Below are 20,106 nucleotides of genomic sequence, written 5' to 3'. Positions count from 1 at the left end.
CTAAGTTCATTTGTTCCAGCGGTTCTATGAGAACAATATGTCTGGTTCTCAGCTCACTCTTTTGGAGTTCCTGGCGTCCTTCATGAGGTTCTTGGCCACCTTCATGTCCTCCTGGACGACATCGGTCTCAGTATACCTCAGGGAGTTTAGGTGGTCCTGCACCTTTACACAGATCCTGTCCATCATCTGAGCAGGGGTCAGAGATCATCAGAAGACACAGAGGTCATTCACCATTCAATGGGAGAGGTCATGTAATGGATATGGTCATTCAACACTTAAAAGATGTGGTACAGTGCCTCTGGAAAGTATTCAGAGGCCTTGACTTTTTCTACATTTTGTTACATTACAGCTTTATTCTAAAATGGATTCAATTAAATAAAAAAGATCTGAAATCTACACATAATACCCATTAATGACAACTCAGAAACAGGTTTAGAATTTTTTCACATTTATTTAAAATACTGAAATACCTTCTTTACATAAGATATCGAAGGAATTGTCCGTAGTGTTCCGAGACAGGATTGCATCGAAGCGCAGATCTGAGGAAGGTTACTTTGGTCGGGGAGGTGATCAAGAACGTGATGGTCACTCTGACAGAGCTCTAGAATTCCTCTGTGGAGATGGGAGAACCTTCCACATGGACAACCATCTCTGCGCACTCCACCAATCAGGCCTTTATGGTAGAGTTGCCAGACGGAAGCCAATCCTTAGAAAAAAGGCAGATGACAGCCCACTTGGAGTTTGCCAAAAGGCACCTTAAGACTCTCAGATCATGAGAAACAAGATTCTTTGGTCTGGTGAAACTAAGATTGAACTATTTGGCCTGAATGCCAAGCGTCACGTCTGGAGGAAACCTGGCACCATCCCTATGGTGAAGCATGGTGGTGGCAGCATCATGCTGTGGGGATGTTTTCAGCAGCAGGGACTGGGAGACTAGTCAGGACCGAGGTAAAGATGAACGGAGCAAAGTACAGAGAGATCCTTGATGAAAACCTGCTCCAGAGCGCTCAGGACCTCAGACTGAGGCGAAGGTTCACCTTCCAACAGGACAACGACCCTAAGCACACAGCCAACACAACGCAGGAGTGGCTTCGGGACAAGTCTCTGAATGTCCTTGAGCGACCCAGCCAGAGCCCGGACTTGAACACGATCGAACATCTCTGGAGAGACCTGAAAATAGCTGTGCAGCAAAGCTCCCCATCCAATGTGACAGAGCTTGAGAGGATCTGCAGAGAAGAATTGGAGAAACTCCACAAATACAGTTGTGCCAAGCTTGTAGCATCATACCCAAGAAGACTCTATGCTGTAATCACTGCCAAAGGTGCTTCAACAAGATACTGAGTAAAGGGTCAGAATACTTATGCAAATGTTATATTTCTGTTTTTGCTTTGTCATTATGGGGTATTGTGTGTAGATTGACGAGAGGAAAAAAACTATTTCATACATTTTAGAATAAGGCTGTCACGTAACACAATGTGTAAAAAGTCAAGGGGTCTGAATACTTTCCGAAAACACTGTATGTAACTTTCATTTCTCCAGTGGAAACATTTATCCAAACAAGTGCCGATACATGAAAATTAAAGTTACAGGTCAAACATTTAAACAGACGGGTCACCTGTTGTGTGGTGGTCGTGACAATGCCTTGCTGGAGACGGTAAGCTTGCTCTTGGAGGTATTTTCGAGTCTCGTGGTTCCTTAGTAGATACCGCTCCATCTGTAGAGATTGATCAAACTTGTTTTTTTTTAAAGTTTATACAGGAAATGTGACGTTTTTTGCATTCAACCCTGCTATCGATGCATTGTTATCAGTGAGAATTGATCTCAAATTCTGTCACCAGGTAATATCTACCATGCAGCCAAATGTGAACTTTGACCTTTAGTAGGGCATCCTCTGTTTTCTCAGGGCTGGCCTTGAGGGCCTGGGCAGCATCGATGATGGGGATAGGCATGAAGCGGATGGTCTGGTTCCTGAAAGAGACACATGAAGCTAAGTGTATGCCTACTCGCATATCCTAACCAAAATATCCATGTGAAGTAGAGTATGAATAGAATGAATTGTGACACACACAGATACATACTTCTCTAAAGCAGATGCCACATCCTGGAGGCCTTGTAGGCTGACATTGTTTTTGTCCCACATAACCGTCCTGTACAACCGCATAACAGTAAAGAGCAATAGAACACAGTAGAATCAATATTAGAACAATATTGAAACATGAGCAGTTGACCCTAGTGGGCCTATTCTTGAGCCTTGACCTCTTACCTGAGCTTGGTGTTGATCTGCAGGGCCTTGGCCAGCATCTTGGCCCCCATGTCTCCCATGCCATTGCCGCTGATGTCCACCCGGGTCAGGCTGGTGTTGCTGCCCAGCGCATTCAGTACGATGGACAGATCCCCCTTGAGCTTGGAGTCGGCCAGGGAGAGGGACGTCAGGGGCTACGTGGCAAACAGGTTAGTTGAACAATGGTAATGAATGGTTAAACACATTGTGTTTATGCTAAGCTGTTATGGCTAAGTGTCACCATAACAGCTGACTCACCGATTCCTCCTCCTGTATCATGTGCACCAGGTTGTCCAAGACTTGAGACAAATTTCTGTGGAAAGACATGCACACTTCATTACATTCCAGACAGAGAGGAGGATACAAACAGGAGGATATGGTTCATTTACATTTTTTTCTAATTCCAAGGTAAGTAAGTTCCGTACTTGGACTTGATGTTATTGAAGTTCTTGCCCAGTGAGAGGTGGCGGATGGAGCGATTTTTGGCCAGCCACACCAAGAGAGTGGTCAGGTCTGAATCCAAACCTGAGCATCAAATATAAACACAACATCAAGTCAAAATCAAGGTATACAATGTTCAAAATCACTGTAAAAACAGTGTCTACTCGGGCCTCACCGTTGTCTGAGATGTCCAGGCTGGAGATGTTGGGAATCTCAGCTATGCAGCCCTCCAGAATCTGAGCACCTCCAGATCTTAGCTGAAGTAAAAGAGAGAAATAAAACCAAAAACAAAACATTTAGAGAAAGGATAGCAATTGCAATCCAGGATAATATCCTATGTATTTTGGTGATTTACTTGATTGCCATTCAGGGTACATAAGTCAAGCTAAGTAATTAAAATCTGTATATTCAGAACATCAGCCTAAATAATAAAGGGGTGTCAAGACATCATATTTTAGAATTTGACTTCAGAGTAGACTTCCCTTTTAATTTCTCCCACAGAGATTCAGGTAAGTGTGCCAGGATCTAGGCAGTAGTTCAGCCTCTTACCTCACAGCTGCTGAGATCCAGTGACACTTCACATAGATTAGGATTGCAGCCAAGACCTAGTAAAAGTGCCCTGAGGCGAAAGACAGCCATTAAAGCTTATTTTCTATTCAGTTAAATGAACAAAGCAGACTGAAGTATGCAGGCAGTACAGAGTTGGTGTGGTTATATTGCTTTCTTGTTCACAGCATCTTTAAGTAATGTTTCTATAACTACTTAATTTTTTTTTTTTAATTAAGCAACAAACAAAAAAATTACTGAACAACTATGACATCCTGTCTAAAATATACATCACCATTTATAGATATGTACAGTACCAGTCTGAAGTTTAGACACACTTACTCATTCAAGGGTTTTCTTTATTTGTACTATTTTCTACATTGTAGAATAGTGAAGACATCAAAACAATGAAATAACCAAAAAAAGTGTTTAACAAATCAAAATATAAGGCACCCTTTGCCTTGATGACAGCTTTGCACACTCCTGGCATTCTCTCAACCAGCTTCACCTGGAATGCCTTTCCAACGGTCTTGAAGAAGTTGCTGAGCACTTGTTGGCTGCTTTTCCTTCACTCTGCCGTCCAACTCATCCCAAACTATCTCAATTGGGTTGAGGTTGGGTGATTGTGGAGGCCAGGTCATCTGATACGGCACTCCGTCACTCTCCTTCTTGGTCAAATAGCCCTTACACAGCCTGGAGGTGTGTTGGGTCATTGTCCTGTTGAAAACAAATAATAGTCCCACTAAGCGCAAACCAGATGGGATGGCGTATCTCTTCAGAATGCTGTGGTAGCCATGCTGGTTAAGTGTGCCTTGAATTCTAAATAAATTACAGACAGTGTCACCAGCAAAGCACCCCCACGCCTCCTCCATGCTTCACGGTGGGAACTACACATGCGGAGATCATCCATTCACCTACTCTCACAAAGACACGGCGGTTGTAACCAAAAATCTCAAATTTGGACCCATCAGACCAAAGGACAGATTTCCACCAGCTTAACGTCCAGTTTCTTGACCCTCTTCTTCTTATTGGTGTCCTTTATTTGTGGTTTCTTTGTGTGAATCAGGCCTTTATGGTCGAATTTCTGCAGTCTCCTCTGAACAGTTGATGTTGAGATTTGTCTGTTACTTGATCTCTGTGAAGCATTAATTTGGGCTACAATTTCTGAGGCTGGTAACTCTAATAAACCTATCCTCTGCAGCAGAGGTAACTCTGGGTCTTCCTATCCTGTAACGGTCCTCATGAAAGCCAGTTTCATCATAGCGCTTGATGGTTTTTGCGGCTGCACTTGAAGAAACTTTCAAAGTTCTTGAAATGTCCTGTATTGACTGACCTTCATGTCTTAACCTGTTAGGGCTAGGGGGCAGTATTGACACAGCCGGATAAAAAACGTACCCGATTTAATCTGGTTACTACTCCTGCCCAGTAACTAGAATATGCATATAATTATTGGCTTTGGATAGAAAACACCCTAAAGTTTCTAAAACTGTTTGAATGGTGTCTGTGAGTATAACAGAACTCATATGGCAGGCCAAAACCTGAGAAGATTTCATGCAGGAAGTGGCCTGTCTGAGAAGTAGTGTTTCATCTTGGCTCTTTTTATTGAAGACTCAGGATCTGTGCAATAACGTGACACTTCCTATGGCTTCCATAGGCTCTCAGAGCCCGGGAAAAAGCTGAACGATATCGAGGCAGGCTCTGGCTGAAACACATTATCGCTTTTGGCAAGTGGCCACTCAGAGTACTATGGGCTTAGGCGCGTGCCCGCGTCGACCGAATGCTTTCTTTTCCTTTGTCTGTTTACCTAAACGCAGATTCCCGGTCGGAATATTATCGCTTTTTTATGAGAAAAATGGCATAAAAATTGATTTTAAACAGCGGTTGACATGCTTCGAAGTACGGTAATGGAATATTTAGATTTTTTTTGGTCACGAATTGCGCCATGCTCGCCACCCTTATTTACCCTTTAGGATAGTGTCTTGAACGCACGAACAAAACGCCGCTGTTTGGATATAACGATGGATTATTTTGGACCAAACCAACATTTGTTATTGAAGTAGAAGTCCTGGGAGTGCATTCTGACGAAGACAACAAAGGTAATAACATTTTTCTTATAGTAAATCTGACTTTGATGAGTGCTAAACTTGCTGGGTGTCTAAATAGCTAGCCCTGTGATGCCGGGCTATCTACTGAGAATATTGCAAAATGTGCTTTCACCGAAAAGCAATTTTAAAATCGGACATATCGAGTGCATAGAGGAGTTCTGTATCTATAATTCTTAAAATAATTGTTATGCTTTTTGTGAACGTTTATCGTGAGTAATTTAGTAAATTCACCAGCAGTGTTCGGTGGGAATGCTAGTCACATGCTAGTCACATGCTAATGTAAAAAAAGCTGGTTTTTGATATAAATATGAACTTGATTGAACAAAACACGCATGTATTGTATAACATAATGTCCTAGGGTTGTCATCTGATGAAGATCATCAAAGGTTAGGGCTACATTTAGCTGTGGTTTGGGTTTATGTGACATTATATGCTAGCTTGAAAAATGGGTGTCTGATTATTTCTGGCTGGGTACTCTGCTGACATAATCTAATGTTTTGCTTTCGTTGTAAAGCCTTTTTGAAATCGGACAGTGTGGTTAGATTAACGAGAGTCTTATCTTTAAAATGGTGTAAAATAGTCATATTTTTGAAAAATTGAAGTAATAGCATTTCTAAGGTATTTGAATAACGCGCCACAGGATTCAACTGGCTGTTGAGTAGGTGGGACGCTTGCCCATAGAGGTTATAGTAATGATGGACTGTCGTTTTTCCTTTCTTATTTGAGCTGTTCTTGCCATAATATGGACATTTACCAAATAGGGCTATCTTCTGTATACCACCCCTAACAAGGCACACCTGTTAATTGAAATGCATTCCAGGTGACTACCTCATAAAGCTGGTTAAGAGAATGCCAAGAGTGTGCAAAGCTGTCGTCAAAGCAAAGGGTGGCTACTTTGAAGAATCTCATATGAAATATATTTTGATTTGTTTAACATTTCTTTGGTTGCTACATGATTCCATATGTTTTATTTAATAGTTTTGATGTCTTTACTCTTATTCTACAAGAGTACAAATAAATAAAGAACTAGTAGGTGTGTGCAAACTTTTGACTGGTACTGTACATTTTCGACAGGAATATTCTCCAGTCTTCTATATCATATTTTCATTCTAGGTTTAATACAGTTAATTGGAGGAAATGCCATGAATGGAGTAGACGGCAAGCTCACTTGAGCGCTTCCAGGGGGAGTTTGGTTCCAGACAGGTTGACGCTGCTCAGAGCCAGGGCAGTGCCAAAGAACTGCTTGAAGGAATGCGGCACATCTTTACTTCTCCTGTGGGTTTTCAAAGAATACCAGCACTTTGGTTATGCCTTCTGGAGTTATCAGGAGTTCTCGCTCTGATACTTTGAGCAGTACTTGGACACATAGACATAGGAATCAACAGCGACTATTGAGCATAAGCAAGTGATTTTGTTGTTGTATGGATCACCTGCTAGAGAAAACGCTCTTAGACATGTTGAGCACTGAGAGGTGCTTGAGAGAGCCTCGTAGAAGTGAAGTGCAGACCTTGAAGACAGGAGTTGAGCATTTGAATAACATAGGTCAGCAAAGTGACATCTCAGTCTAGAGAGCTACAGACAATATCTTATGAAAGGGACTGGCCATTTGCGTAGCAACAACTATAACGACAAGCTCCACAAATATAACTGTATAAAAAGCTAATTCAAATTATGTTATTTCCCGATTTAATAATAGTGATATCAAAAGCAGACGGTATGCTACTTATAAAACAGTGCTCACATGATGTCCAGACATGATATGTTCACTTTCATTGCATATTATTACAATTATACTAATCTAGTTAATGTAGATGATTGGTTAGGTTAAGAATAGCTGTATAATGTGCCCATAAAGAGGGTTAAAGTCCAATCATTGCCTAGCGATAGCAGTGTGAATTTGTCTTAGCAGTGGATGAGGGTTCACTCACTTGGTCCAGACAGCAGTCGCTGTTGGACAGGTCCAGAGTTACTAGACTGTTAGGTTGACCCAGGAAATTGTACAGATTCTGTAAAAAGAGTCAGAGAAATTATGGAGAACAACAGAAAACACAGAGTACAATGAAGGGGGAATTAGGTCTATGGATTTCAGTTAATATTTCAAATCTTATTTCACACTATTTCTGTGGCCTGTGTGAAACATATATGAAAGCCAGGACAGAACGTTTAAGAGTTTGATGTTGCTGCCAATACAACACCAATCTAAGATCAGTTTTGCACTCCCTCCCTTGATTAAGGTTAGGCTTTGTGGAGGGTTAGCTGATCCTAGATCTGTGCCTAGCAACTTCTACTAGGAGAGGTACATACTGGGAGGTCGTCTCCTCGGAGTGAGTTCCCACAGAGGTCCAGGTGTGTGAGGGTAGTGGGGACAGCAGGGTTGGCACTCAGCGCCTGGGCAAGACTGTTAACCCCTAACCACACAAACACAGGAAGTTCAGAGGAAGTGACATCACACATGACAGTTGGCACGTAAGTTGGTCATGAATTTACAATACCTTTTTGTGATATGGAGGTCTTTGAGAGGTTCAAATGCTTGAGACCCATTGGGAGTTTGGCCAGCTGTGCACTGAGAGCAGATACACCTAGAAAAAAAAAATGCATCACAAACTTATGAACAAACGTATAACCTCTCATGAACTTGAAGCTTTGAGACACGCATTTTGCCATTGATACGATCCATGCCAATGTAGGACAGAATACTAGAAGCTAGAATTCTAGATTAGTGCAATATCCTGTATCATTGAATATCACTGAAAATCTTTAAATATTTTTCAAAGCAGGGAGTTTGTTGTACCCTTGTCCTCCAGGGAGTTGTTTGTGAGGTTGAGGGTGTGAAGTACAGAGGCAGGGTTGCAGGTCAGAGCGTTGGCTAACTTCTGTGCGAAATCACTGTGAAAATATCAAGAAAAGACACAGCTCTCAATAATTCCAAAAACATTCCTTACCGCAGGATACTTCAACTGGTAACTATTCGGCAGAATAAAGAAAAAGGAGCACTTTGTTGCTGCGTAAATCTGATCGATTTGGGGTGGCCAGTATAGCCTGGTTCCTCTAGGTTTCTTCCTAGGTTCTGGCCTTTCTAGGGAGTTTTTCCTAGCCACCGTGCTTCTACACCTGCATTGCTTGCTGTTTGGGGTTTCAGGCTGGGTTTCTGTACAGCACTTTGTGACATCGGCTGATGTAAGAAGGGCTTTCTAAATAAATGTGATTGATTTATTGACAGGACAAACAAATAGGTTTACATTTCGGCATGAATCCCCTACCTCAGAGCCTATTGAAAGCCTTGTTTGTCCCGTCAATAAATCGATCAGATTTACGCAGCAACAGAGTACTCCTTTGTCTTTATTCTGCCAGATAGTCACCAGTAGTATCCTGGGGTAAGGAATGTTTTGGGGTCCCTCAGTTGAGCACCTGATACACCCTTTTTCAATTGGGCTGGGCTGAAGCGTGTTTTGGTATATATTTTTTCCACAGCTCTACTCAAGTTACCTCAGGATTTTCAACAGGAAGTGCATTTCTGATAATAGTCAGAGTCATGTGTTTAACTACCGTGCGAGCTAGCTCCCTTAATTTCACACTGGACAGCATGTATGGAATGTAGCTGCGATCGAGAGCATAATTCATTATGAAACTGTGTGTGTGTGTGTGTGTGTGTGTGTTTGCACCCTCATCTGGATGTGTGTGGTGGATAAGATAAAGCCAGTCTAACCTATTACCAGTGCTTAGTGCTCACCTTCTGAGACCTGCATTCTCTAAAACCATCTCCTCTAAGCGACTAGAGCGGGCCACAACTCGCAGGATTTGTTCACACACATCTGTGGACTGCAAGCAAACACTTTAGTGTGAAAAGCAGCAAGCTCAGGCTTGTGTAAACACAGATGCATAACTTACTTTGCAAAAAAAGTCTAACCTGTAAATGCATAAACACACACACACACACACACACACACACACACACACACACACACACACACACACACACACACACACACACACACACACACACACACACACACACCTCCTATGACTAAGTATCAGCAGCAGTCACACCCTCCCTGTTATTATAATATAAAGCGCTTGTTGACATCTCATCCTCATGCCTCCCCTCTTCCCGCCACCACCAGAACACACACTCCTTTATACACACACACAGCTGTCCTCTTCCTGCTGCGGCCAGGGTTCCCTTTACAAAGAGTGTTCGGTCACTCCTGGAGCACAGTGGAAGTTATTTAATAAAGAATTGTTTCAATGCATTATACCCACAGTACAGGTTTTAAGTTCCTACACTTTTCATCTAACTCATCCACCTTTCTCCACGAGTGACATGCACGCTTCTCCAATTCATTCATCTCAGTTGAACTGTAAAATTACAAATATTTCTTCCCTTCACAAGTGTAACATAAAATGGAACATTTTGTGACCAGTATTGTTCAGAATTAAATGTACCAGTTTGTAGTCCTTTGTGGAGAGCTTGGTAAACCATTGGTTATACTCCAGGACCAGAATGATGGCCACCAAATCTCTGGAGAAGAAGGAAATAGCATTGGATTATCAAAAATAGAATGGTATAAAGACGCTATTGTTCACACAATTTGGAAATATGGCAGCTGTGAAAAAAGGAAAAGTGAAGGTACCTGTTCTCAAGATGTACGAAATCCTGCAGGTTCAGTTCTCTGGTGTCCTGGGTTTGATAGATTGTGTCCACATCCTGTTGGGCAAGATGGAGAACCCAAGGTTGGAATGATTCAAACAATGGCAAAAGTAGAGCTGATATAGCTAAAGTAACCGACACGATGTAAATCCGGGTCAACATATTTCAAGAAAGACCATGTTAGGCATCTGAGCTAAAGTTTCCAGTCTACACGAAAGGAAATTCAAGCTACTGTAGCTCTATGAACTACCCCTGCTACACTATAATCAAATTAGCAATATTAACTGAAATGGAAGGAGACTACACTTGTATATACTAACCCACTGCACCTCCTCTCTGAACGGCAGACCCAGCTGGTCGCAGAGACACCAGTACATGTGGGAGAAACCACCTACGAGAGAACGAGGGAGATGAAGACAGAAAGTCTACTATGTTATAGATGGGATTTCTGTTATGTTTTTTGTTGTTGTTGTGTGTAATATGTTCTTTATTATAACGTTACCACATGGCCCTAGGTCTGTGGTGGCCTGGTCCTCCCAGAGAGACTGTAGGGCGGCCGTCCTCTCAGGAGGCATCAGGGTCAACTTCTTCATCGCCTTCCTTTCACAGTGCAGGGGACACACCCACAAACTGTCACTTTATCATGTCGGACATGAGTAAAGTGAGAGGGAGTGACCAACTGAACAAGTGAATGGCTACACAAGTGAGTGAATGAGTATACAAGTGAGTGAACGAGTACACAAGTGAGGGAACGAGTCAGTCGCTAATACATGTGCGTGGATGAGTGAAAGAATAAAGAACTGACAATAAAGAAAGCACTGGTAACTAATACTGTTCCGTACACATTTTACGTAACCGCGGCGTTCAAACGAGACTGCAACGAAAACTAAAATGGGACTGCAGCGACCGCGTTGGCATCAAAATCCGGTGTGTGAACTACGTTTCTATTCAAGCGTTGATTGACATGGTAATGGACTAATAGTATTCGAGAAAACATGAAAAAAAAACTTGACCCCTCTGATGCAGTACGTTACATCGTGACGCATCACAACGTAACGTACACAAGCATTATGCAACTCATTGTGTGCCCGTACAGCCTCTTTCCACCAGGGGTAGTGTTTCTCACGCAGATTAAAAACAAGAAATGATCAGTGGTGAGTGTAACGGTGAGAGTAAAGTTAATTACACGTGAGTTCATCGATAGTTCATTCAATCAATAGTTCCATTTTTCGCATCATCATTGCGAGCCATCAGGACTCTCAAAAGCCGTGACAGCAGCAGTTTACTTGTGAAGACAACTTTAGCGCCCCCCTAAAACCCCTATTCAAATTTGACACAAACCTTCAAAGAGGGATGTAATGAGACATTATATAACCTCTTTATAGTGTTTTATTTACATTTTAGAGGTGATAAGTTGGACAAATCGTGTGAAAAATCCTTTTCCCCACACAACATATCTCCCCCTTTCACTATCACTCAGTAGCTTTCGCTTCCCCCTCCGCCATTTTTAAAATACCTGGTATATTACATTTTATGGGCGCTAAAATAAGGTCAAGTGTACAGAACACTGCAGTGTACGGAAGTTTGCTAGCTACCATTAACAAAAAGAGAGGGACAGAGGGGACCTACACTGGGGACAGGCCTGGACAGATCCTGTGTAGACAGGTCCCAATGTGGGCCACCACCTCATCCACATCCTCCACAGAGCCAAGCTTCAGGGACAGCCGGCCTCGGTCATACTCCAATAACAACTGTAGGGGGCGCAACACAGTGTCAACTGACACGGTCTGTAACATGTTTGGCTTGAACAGAGGTTGTTTCATGTTTAAAGCCAGGACTATCTTACCTGAGTGGGCTTGTTACTAGTGATCCCTTGTATATCCAGGTAATTGAAGGTCTGTTCAATCTGAAACCACACACAAAAAAAAAATATCTGCACTATACTCCATCAGAAATAGAAAAGGTATTGAATCAGAAAACGGTGGACATTTTCTAATCCAAATCTGAACATGTTGGAAAACATACTGATAAAAACAAAAAAATGTGAGGCACACAAGGACACATGGACACTTTGTCTTTCACAGCTATAACACGAACACAGACAAACACAACATCACAAACAAGCCCTGCAATAGATGGACAAACCCCAAAAATAACCCCACACAAAAGCACATACACAGCTGGCAGGATGACAGGGGAGAGAGGGTAAGGAGGTAAAACTAATCCAGAGCTGCTAACTTCCCGACGCCAAAGGCCCAGGGTTAAAGAGAAAACCTCCCCCTCCAGCTGTTGAATCCCTCCATTGTCTTCACTCGGCACCCAGAACTCCACGGGCAAAATTTACTCCCAGGAAAGACTGAGCCTCTGTCTTACACAGACCAGAGCGTATAATAATCTAAAAACACTTTATCTTGCATTGACTACAGGATACAGGAACAATAATGGTAACACTTTAGCCTGAAGGAATGCTTTGTGATTAAGTGTATAACTTGAAATAAGCATGTAGCTTAGTGTAATCACCTCAGCGTTTTACCTTTCCAGAGGTTACAAGTGTAACACTAAAATCCAGCAGAAAGAGGAAATAACATAAATAGTTTTAGGGCTCTGAAAATACTGTAACTTCTCTTTAAGTGTATCGGTTTTAATGACTAGCAATTGAAGAAGTACAGTGCCTTCAGAAAGTATTCACACCCCTTCAATTATCCACATTTTGTTGTGTTACAGCCTGAATTTAAAATATATTACATTTCGATGTTTTGTCTCTGGCCTAAACACAATACCTCATAATGTCAAAGTGGAATTGTTATGGCAAGCCTAAATACGTTCAGGAGTAAACATTTGCATAAGAAGTCACATAAGTTGCACGGACTGCGTGTTTAACATGATTTTTGTATGACTGCCTCATCTCTGTACCCCACACGTATAATTATCTGTAAGGTCCATTAGTCGAGCAGTGAATTTCAAACACACATTCAACCTATTGGTAGATGGGTAAACATTTTAAAAAGCAGGCATTGAATATCCCTTTGAGCATGGTGAAGTTATTAATTACAATTTGGATGGTGCATTCATACACCCAGGTACTAAAAAGATACAGGCGTCCTGTCACGTCCTGACGAGTAAAAGGGGTTATTTGTTATTGTAGTTTGGTCAGGGCGTGGCAGGGGGTGTTTGCTTTGTGTGTTTCGGGGTTTTTGGTGTATGTTCTGTTTTCTATTTCTATGTGGGTTTTCTAGTTTTTCTATTCCTATGTTAGTTTTGGGAACGACCTCCAATTAGAAGCAGCTGGTTGTCGTTGCTTCTAATTGGAGGCCATATTTAAGTGGGTTTATTTTCTCTTGTGTTTGTGGGTAGTTGTATTTTTCGTATAGTCCTTGTGTCCTTACGGAACTGTTGGTTGACGTCGATTTAGTTTGTTTAAGTGTTCAATATATAAATAAAAGAAGATGAACACGATACCCGCTGCGCCTTGGTCCACTTTCTACGACGCACCTGACAGAACTACCCACCAAACCAGGACCAAGCAGCGGGGATTGGAGCACCGAAAAAAAGGATGGACGTGGGAGGATGAACGACGATTCTGGGAGGACAAACTAAGGGAGCTAGAGGAGACAGAGATGCATCCCCCCCAAAAAATTGGGGATCAAATACTTTTTTACCCCTCTGTACACACACACACACACACACACACACACACACACACACACACACACACACACACACACACACACACACACACCTGGGAAAATCAATAGAAATCAGCCAAGACCTCAGAAAAAAAATTGTAGACCTCCACAAGTCTGGTTCATCTTTGGGAGCAATTTCCAAACGCCTGAAGGTACCATGTTCATCTGTACAAACAATAGTATGCAAGTAAAAACACCATGGGACCACGCAGCCGTCATACCGCTCAGGAAGGAGACGCGTTCTGTCTCCTAGAGATGAATGTACTTTGGTGCGAAAAGTGCAAATCAATCCCAGAACAACAGCAAAGGACCTTGTGAAGATGCTGGAGGAAACAGGTACAAAAGTATCTATATCCACAGTAAAACGAGTCCTATATCGACATAACAAAAATAGAACTCTTTGGCCATAATGACCATTGTTATATTTGGAGGAAAAAGGGGGATGCTTGCAAGCCGAAGAACACCATCCCGACCGTGAAGCACGGGGGTGGCAGCATCATGTTGTGGGGGTGCTATGCTGCAGGAGGGACTGGTGCACTTCACAAAATAGATGGCATCATGAGGCAGGAAAATTATGTGGATATATTGAAGCAACATCTCAAGACATCAGTCAGGAAGTTAAAGCTTGGTCGCAAATGGGGCTTCCAAATGGACAATGACCCCAAGCATACTTCCAAAGTTGTGGCAAAATAGCTTAAGGACAACCCTATAGTACATTTGTAGGCATAACTGAAAAAGTGTGTGGGACCAAGGAGGCCTACAAACCTGACTTGGTTACACCAGCTCTGGCAGGAGGAATGGGCCAAAATTCACCCAACTTATTGTGAGAAGCTTGTGGAAGGCTACCTGAAACGTTTGTCCAAATACTAATTGAGTGTATGTAAACTTCTGACTCACTGGGAATGTGATGAAAGAAATGAAAGCTGACATAAATCATTCTCTCTACTATTATTCTGACATTTCACATTCTTAAAATAAAGTGGTGATCCTAACTAACCTAAGACAAGGAATTTTTACTCGGATTAAATGTCAGGAATTGTGAAAAACTGAGTTTTAATGTATTTGGCTAAGGTGTATGTAAACTTACGACTTCAACTGTACACACATACATACATATATACATATATACATATACACACATTTTTACATTTTAGTCATTTAGCAGACGCTCTTATCCAGAGCGACTTACAGTAGAGTGCATACATTTTTATTACATTTTTACATACATACATATACATACATACATACATACATACTTTCATACACACACACACACACACACACGCACACACACGCACACACACACACACACACACACACACACACTACCATTCAAAAGTTTGGGGTCACTTAAAATGTCCTTGTTTTTGAAAGAAAGCACATTTTTTTGTCCATTAAAATAACATCAAAATATCAAACTGTTTTTCTGATCAATTGGATATTGTTATTTTAAAATGGGCAAAAAAAAAAGTGCTTTTCTTTCAAAAAGAAGGACATTTCTAAGTGACCCCAAACTTTTGAACAATAGTGTATATACATATATATTTTTTATTTTTTTAACTTGGCAAGTCAGTTAAGAACAAATTCTTATTTACAATGACAGCCTACCCCGGCCAAACCTGGACGACGCTGGGCCAATTGTCCGCCACCTTATGGGACGGCCGGATGTGATACAGCCTGGATTCGAACCAGGGACTGTAGTGACACCTCTTGCACTGAGATGCCGTGCCTTATACTGCTGCGCCACTTGGGAGCCCTATTAGTGTTTTATTTTTCCTAAATGTTTTACAAATGTTCAAATTTTTCTTCCACTTTGACATTACTGAGCATTTTGTGTAGATCGTTGACAAAACAATGACAATTATATCCATTTTAATCCCAGAAAATGCGGGAAAAAGTCAAGGGGTGTGAATACTTTCTGAAGTCACTATATTTGTAAATCACCCCATTCATAAAATGCACTGTCTAAAGACTGCAGTGAAATAGTTGTAGTTACTGGTATTCATTAACCAGTACATTACCGCCCGGAACAAGTGAGCAGGTCCCACCATATGCCATGACGTTTGATATTTCAACCCACAATGCAGCTGTGAACACACAGCCTGAAGGAAAGAAAAACTGTCAATACTTTCTGAAAAATCTAAACCTTAAGGGAGAGAGTGGGAGAGTCAAAAAAGTAAAACAGAAATAGGAGAGAGAAAGATCTGCAGGGACTTGCTCCTTTGGCCAGCCACTCAACCAGAAAGAATTCCAGAAGCGGTCCTCAAAAACAAGCTGGGGCACACCTGGAGATTGACTAACTAAACATTTCCAAGGAGGACCATCTGGGATGACTGGGGGCAGTAGGAAGACAGTCTAATTAAGTTATGTTTTCTCAATACATCCAGACAGAGTCATCCCACTCACTCAAACCTCTTACTATGTGTTGTAATAGAGTGAATTCCCTGTCCGTCATCATTTCATTATTAGACCGCCCATAAAAGGGAGTAACAGTGACTGCAGTGATTTCAACTTCACAATAACTTAATTGTCCTTTGGTAATACTGATACAGTGGGGGTAAAAGTATTTGATCCCCTGCTGATTTTGTACGTTTGCCCACTGACAAAGAAAGGATCAGTCTATAATTTTAATGGTAGGTTTATTATTTGAACAGTGAGAGACAGAATAACAACAAAAATATCCAGAAAAACGCATGTCAAAAATGTTATAAATTGATTTGCATTTTAATGAGGGAAATAAGTATTTGACCCCCTCTCAATCAGAAAGATTTCTGGCTCCCAGGTGTCTTTTATACAGGTAACGAGCTGAGATTAGGAGCACACTCTTAAAGGGAGTGCTCCTAACCGCAGCTTGTTACCTGTAAAAAAGACACCTGTCCACAGAAGCAATCAATCAATCAGATTCCAAACTCTCCACCATGGCCAAGACCAAAGAGCTCTCCAAGGATGTCAGGGACAAGATTGTAGATCTACACAAGGCTGGAATGGGCTACAAGACCATCGCCAAGCAGCTTGGTGAGAAGGTGACAACATTTGGTGCGATTATTCGCAAATGGAAGAAACACAAAAGAACTGTCAATCTCCCTCGGCCTGGGGCTCCATGCAAGATTTCACCTCGTGGAGTTGCAATGATCATGAGAATGGTGAGGAATCAGTCCAGAACTACACGGGAGGATCTTGTCAATGATCTCAAGGCAGTTGAGACCAGTCACCCTGCTCAAGAATACATATACATGTCCGTTTGAAGTTTGCCAATGAACATCTGAATGACTCAGAGGACAACTGGTGAAAGTGTTGTGGTCAGATGAGACCAAAATGGAGCTCTTTGACATCAACTCAAGTCGCCGTGTTTGGAGGAGGAGGAATGCTGCCTATGACCCCAAGAACACCATCTCCACCGTCAAACATGGAGGTGGAAACATTATGCTTTGGGGGTGTTTTCTGCTAAGGGGACAGGACAACTACACCGCATCAAAGGGGCGATGGACGGGGCCATGTACTGTCAAATCTTGGGTGAGAACCTCCTTCCCTCAGCCAGGGCATTGAAAATGGGTCGTGGATGGGTATTCCAGCATGACAATGACCAAAACATACGGCCAAGGCAACAAAGGAGTGGCTCAAGAAGAAGCACATTAAGGTCCTGGAGTGGCCTAGCCAGTCTCCAGACCTTAATCCCATAGAAAATCTGTGGAGCGAGCTGAAGGTTCGAGTACCCAAACGTCAGCCTCGAAACCTTAATGACTTGGAGAAGATCTGCAAAGAGGAGTGGGACAAAATCCCTCCTGAGATGTGTGCAAACCTGGTGGCCAACTACAAGAAACGTCTGACCTCTGTGATTGCCAACAAGGGTTTTGCCACCAAGTACTAAGTCATGTTTTGCAGAGGGGTCAAATACTTATTTCCCTCATTAAAATGCAAAACATTTTATAACATTTTTGACATGCGTTTTTCTGGATATTTTTGTTGTTATTCTGTCTCTCACTGTTCAAATAAACCTAATATTAAAATTATAGACTGATCATTTCTTTGTAAGTGGGCAAACGTACAAAATCAGCAGGGGATCAAATACTTTTTTCCCCCACTGTATTAACAAATGTAGCACCATGCAGAACACTAGTAAACTAATCTTCAAGCTACTGTAGTACGAAGATACACTACATGACCAAAAGTCGAACATCTCATTCCAAAATAATGGCCATTAATATGGAGTTGGTCCCCCTTTGCTTCTATAACAGCCTCCAATCTTCTGGGAAGGCTTTCCACTAGAAAGTGGAAAGCCTTCTGCGGGGACTTGCTTCCATTCAGCCACAAGAGCATTAGTGAGGTCGGGTATTGATGTTGGGCAATTAGGCCTGGCTCGCAGTTGACTTTCCAATTTATCCCAAAGGTGTTTGATGGGGTTGAGGTTAGGGTTCTTCCACACCGATCTCGACAAACCATTTCTGTATGGACCTTGCTTTGTGCACAGGGGCATTGTCATGCTGAAAAAGGAAAGGCCCTTCCCCAAACTGTTGCCACAAAGTTGGAAGCACTGAATCATCTAGAATGTCATTGTACGCTGTAGAGTTTATTATACATTTTTGTTACTTTTCTCCCCAATTTCGTGGTATCCAATTGGTAGTTACAGTCTTGTCTCATCGCTGCAACTCCGGTACGGACTCAGGAGAGGCGAAGGTCGAGAGCCGTGCATCTTCCGAAACACAACCCAACCAAGCCGCGCTGCTTCTTGACACAATACCCACTTAACCCGGAAGCCAGCCGCACCAATGTGTCGGAGGAAACACCGTGCACCTGGTGACCGTGCCAGCGTGCACTGCGCCCTGCCCGTCACAGGAGTTGCTAGTGCGTGATGGGACAAGGACATCCCTGCCGGCCAAACCCTCCCCTAACCCGGACGACGCTGGGCCAATTGTGCGCCGCCCCATGGGTCTCCAGTTACAGCCAGCTGCGACAGAGCCTAGACTCGAACTCAGAATCTCTAGCGGCACAGCTAGCACTGCCTTAGTCCACTGCGCCACTCGGGAGGCCCCACTGTGTAGAGTTAAGATTTCCCTTCACTTGAACTAAGGGGCCTAGCCCGAACCATAAAAAACAGCCCCAGACAACTATTCCTTCTCCACCAAGTACAGTTGGCACTATGCATCGAGGCACGTAGCGTTCTCCTTGCATCCGCTAAACCCAGATTTAGCCGACGCTTGGCATTGTGATCTTAGGCTTGTTTGCGGCTGCTCAACCATGGAAACCCATTTCATGAAGCTCCCGACGAACAGTTCTTGTGCTGACATTGCTTCCAGAAGCAGTTTGGAGCTTGGTAGCGAGTGTTGCATCTAAGGACAGACGATTTTTAAGGACTACTCGCTTCAGCAATCGGTGGTCACGTTCTGTGAGCGTGTGTGGCCTACCACTTCACGGCTTAGCCGTTGTTGCTCCTAGACGTTTCCACCTCACAATAACAGCACTTACAGTTGACCGGGGCAGCTTTAGCAGGGCAGGCATTTGACAAACTGACTTGTTGGAAAGGTGACATCCTATGACGGTGCCACGTTGAAAGTCACTGAGCTCTTCAGTGAGGGCATTCTACTGCCAATGTTTGTCTATGGAGATTGCATGGCTGTGTGCTCGATTTTATACACCTGTCAGCAACGGGTGTGGTTGAAATAGCCGAATCCACTAATTTGAAAGGTTTTCCACATACTTTTGTATATATAGTGCATTTGATTCATAGGAAGATCAAGATATACAATAGCACACACAAACATGTACACACAATCAAACACAGACAGCGTCTCATGTGCATGTACTCGCTCTCACTCACACTTCTTACCTTGGTGGGGACCCTCGCAGTAAGGAGAAAGCCCCGATGGGATGCCAAAGCCTGTAGAGGAGAGAGACAGATCAGAGCGACATAACGGAAGTCAACAACTGTACTATGTATACTGAACAAAAATATAAACCCAACATGCAACAATTTCAAAGATTTTACTGAGTTACAGTTCATAGAAGGAAAGCAGTCAATTTAAATATATTAATTAGGCTCTAATCTATGAATTTCACATGACTGGGCCAGGGCGCAGCCATGCGTGGGGGAGCCAGGCCCAGCCAATCAGAATTTGCTTTTCCCCACAAAAGGGCTTTATTACAGACAGAAATAGTCCTCTGCACCCCTCAGACGATCCCGCAGGTGAAGAAGCCGGATGTGGAGGTCCTGGGCTGGCGTGGATACACGTGGTGTGCGGTTGTTAGGCCGTTTGCATGTACTGCCAAATTCTCTAAAACAACGTTGGAGGCAGCTTGTGGCAACAGCTCTGTTGGACATTCCTGAAGTCAGCATGCCAATTGCGCGCTCCCTTCAAACTTGAGTAAATTGTGGCATTGTGTTGTGAGATAAAATATGGCACA

At 42.7% G+C, this 20,106-nt stretch overlaps 1 protein-coding gene across 2 annotated transcripts in view; it reads right to left on the bottom strand.

Annotated features, from left to right (window-relative positions):
• The window catches only part of carmil1 (capping protein regulator and myosin 1 linker 1), a 39,000-nt gene that overhangs the window by 10,860 nt on the left and 8,034 nt on the right, over window positions 1-20,106 (bottom strand). For both annotated transcript variants that reach the window (XM_082970030.1, XM_014177270.3), the window contains exons 3-25: window positions 19,532-19,582; window positions 11,868-11,927; window positions 11,651-11,772; window positions 10,524-10,621; window positions 10,342-10,412; window positions 10,005-10,078; window positions 9,817-9,892; window positions 9,104-9,192; window positions 8,165-8,259; window positions 7,866-7,952; window positions 7,678-7,781; window positions 7,302-7,379; window positions 6,804-6,880; window positions 6,542-6,646; window positions 3,272-3,341; window positions 2,898-2,979; window positions 2,707-2,806; window positions 2,540-2,594; window positions 2,264-2,436; window positions 2,079-2,147; window positions 1,875-1,968; window positions 1,616-1,714; window positions 58-186 (exon numbers count right to left, since the gene is read on the bottom strand). In XM_082970030.1, the coding sequence (XP_082826156.1) occupies window positions 58-186; window positions 1,616-1,714; window positions 1,875-1,968; window positions 2,079-2,147; window positions 2,264-2,436; window positions 2,540-2,594; window positions 2,707-2,806; window positions 2,898-2,979; window positions 3,272-3,341; window positions 6,542-6,646; window positions 6,804-6,880; window positions 7,302-7,379; window positions 7,678-7,781; window positions 7,866-7,952; window positions 8,165-8,259; window positions 9,104-9,192; window positions 9,817-9,892; window positions 10,005-10,078; window positions 10,342-10,412; window positions 10,524-10,621; window positions 11,651-11,772; window positions 11,868-11,927; window positions 19,532-19,582 (2,058 nt within the window). The remainder of the gene's footprint in view (window positions 1-57; window positions 187-1,615; window positions 1,715-1,874; window positions 1,969-2,078; window positions 2,148-2,263; window positions 2,437-2,539; window positions 2,595-2,706; window positions 2,807-2,897; window positions 2,980-3,271; window positions 3,342-6,541; window positions 6,647-6,803; window positions 6,881-7,301; window positions 7,380-7,677; window positions 7,782-7,865; window positions 7,953-8,164; window positions 8,260-9,103; window positions 9,193-9,816; window positions 9,893-10,004; window positions 10,079-10,341; window positions 10,413-10,523; window positions 10,622-11,650; window positions 11,773-11,867; window positions 11,928-19,531; window positions 19,583-20,106) is intronic.

This window comes from Salmo salar, chromosome 27 (assembly GCF_965601325.2).
Source record: "Salmo salar chromosome 27, fSalSal1, whole genome shotgun sequence".
NCBI classification, from domain to species: domain Eukaryota; kingdom Metazoa; phylum Chordata; class Actinopteri; order Salmoniformes; family Salmonidae; genus Salmo; species Salmo salar.
This window is presented reverse-complemented; position numbering and strand designations above follow the sequence as displayed.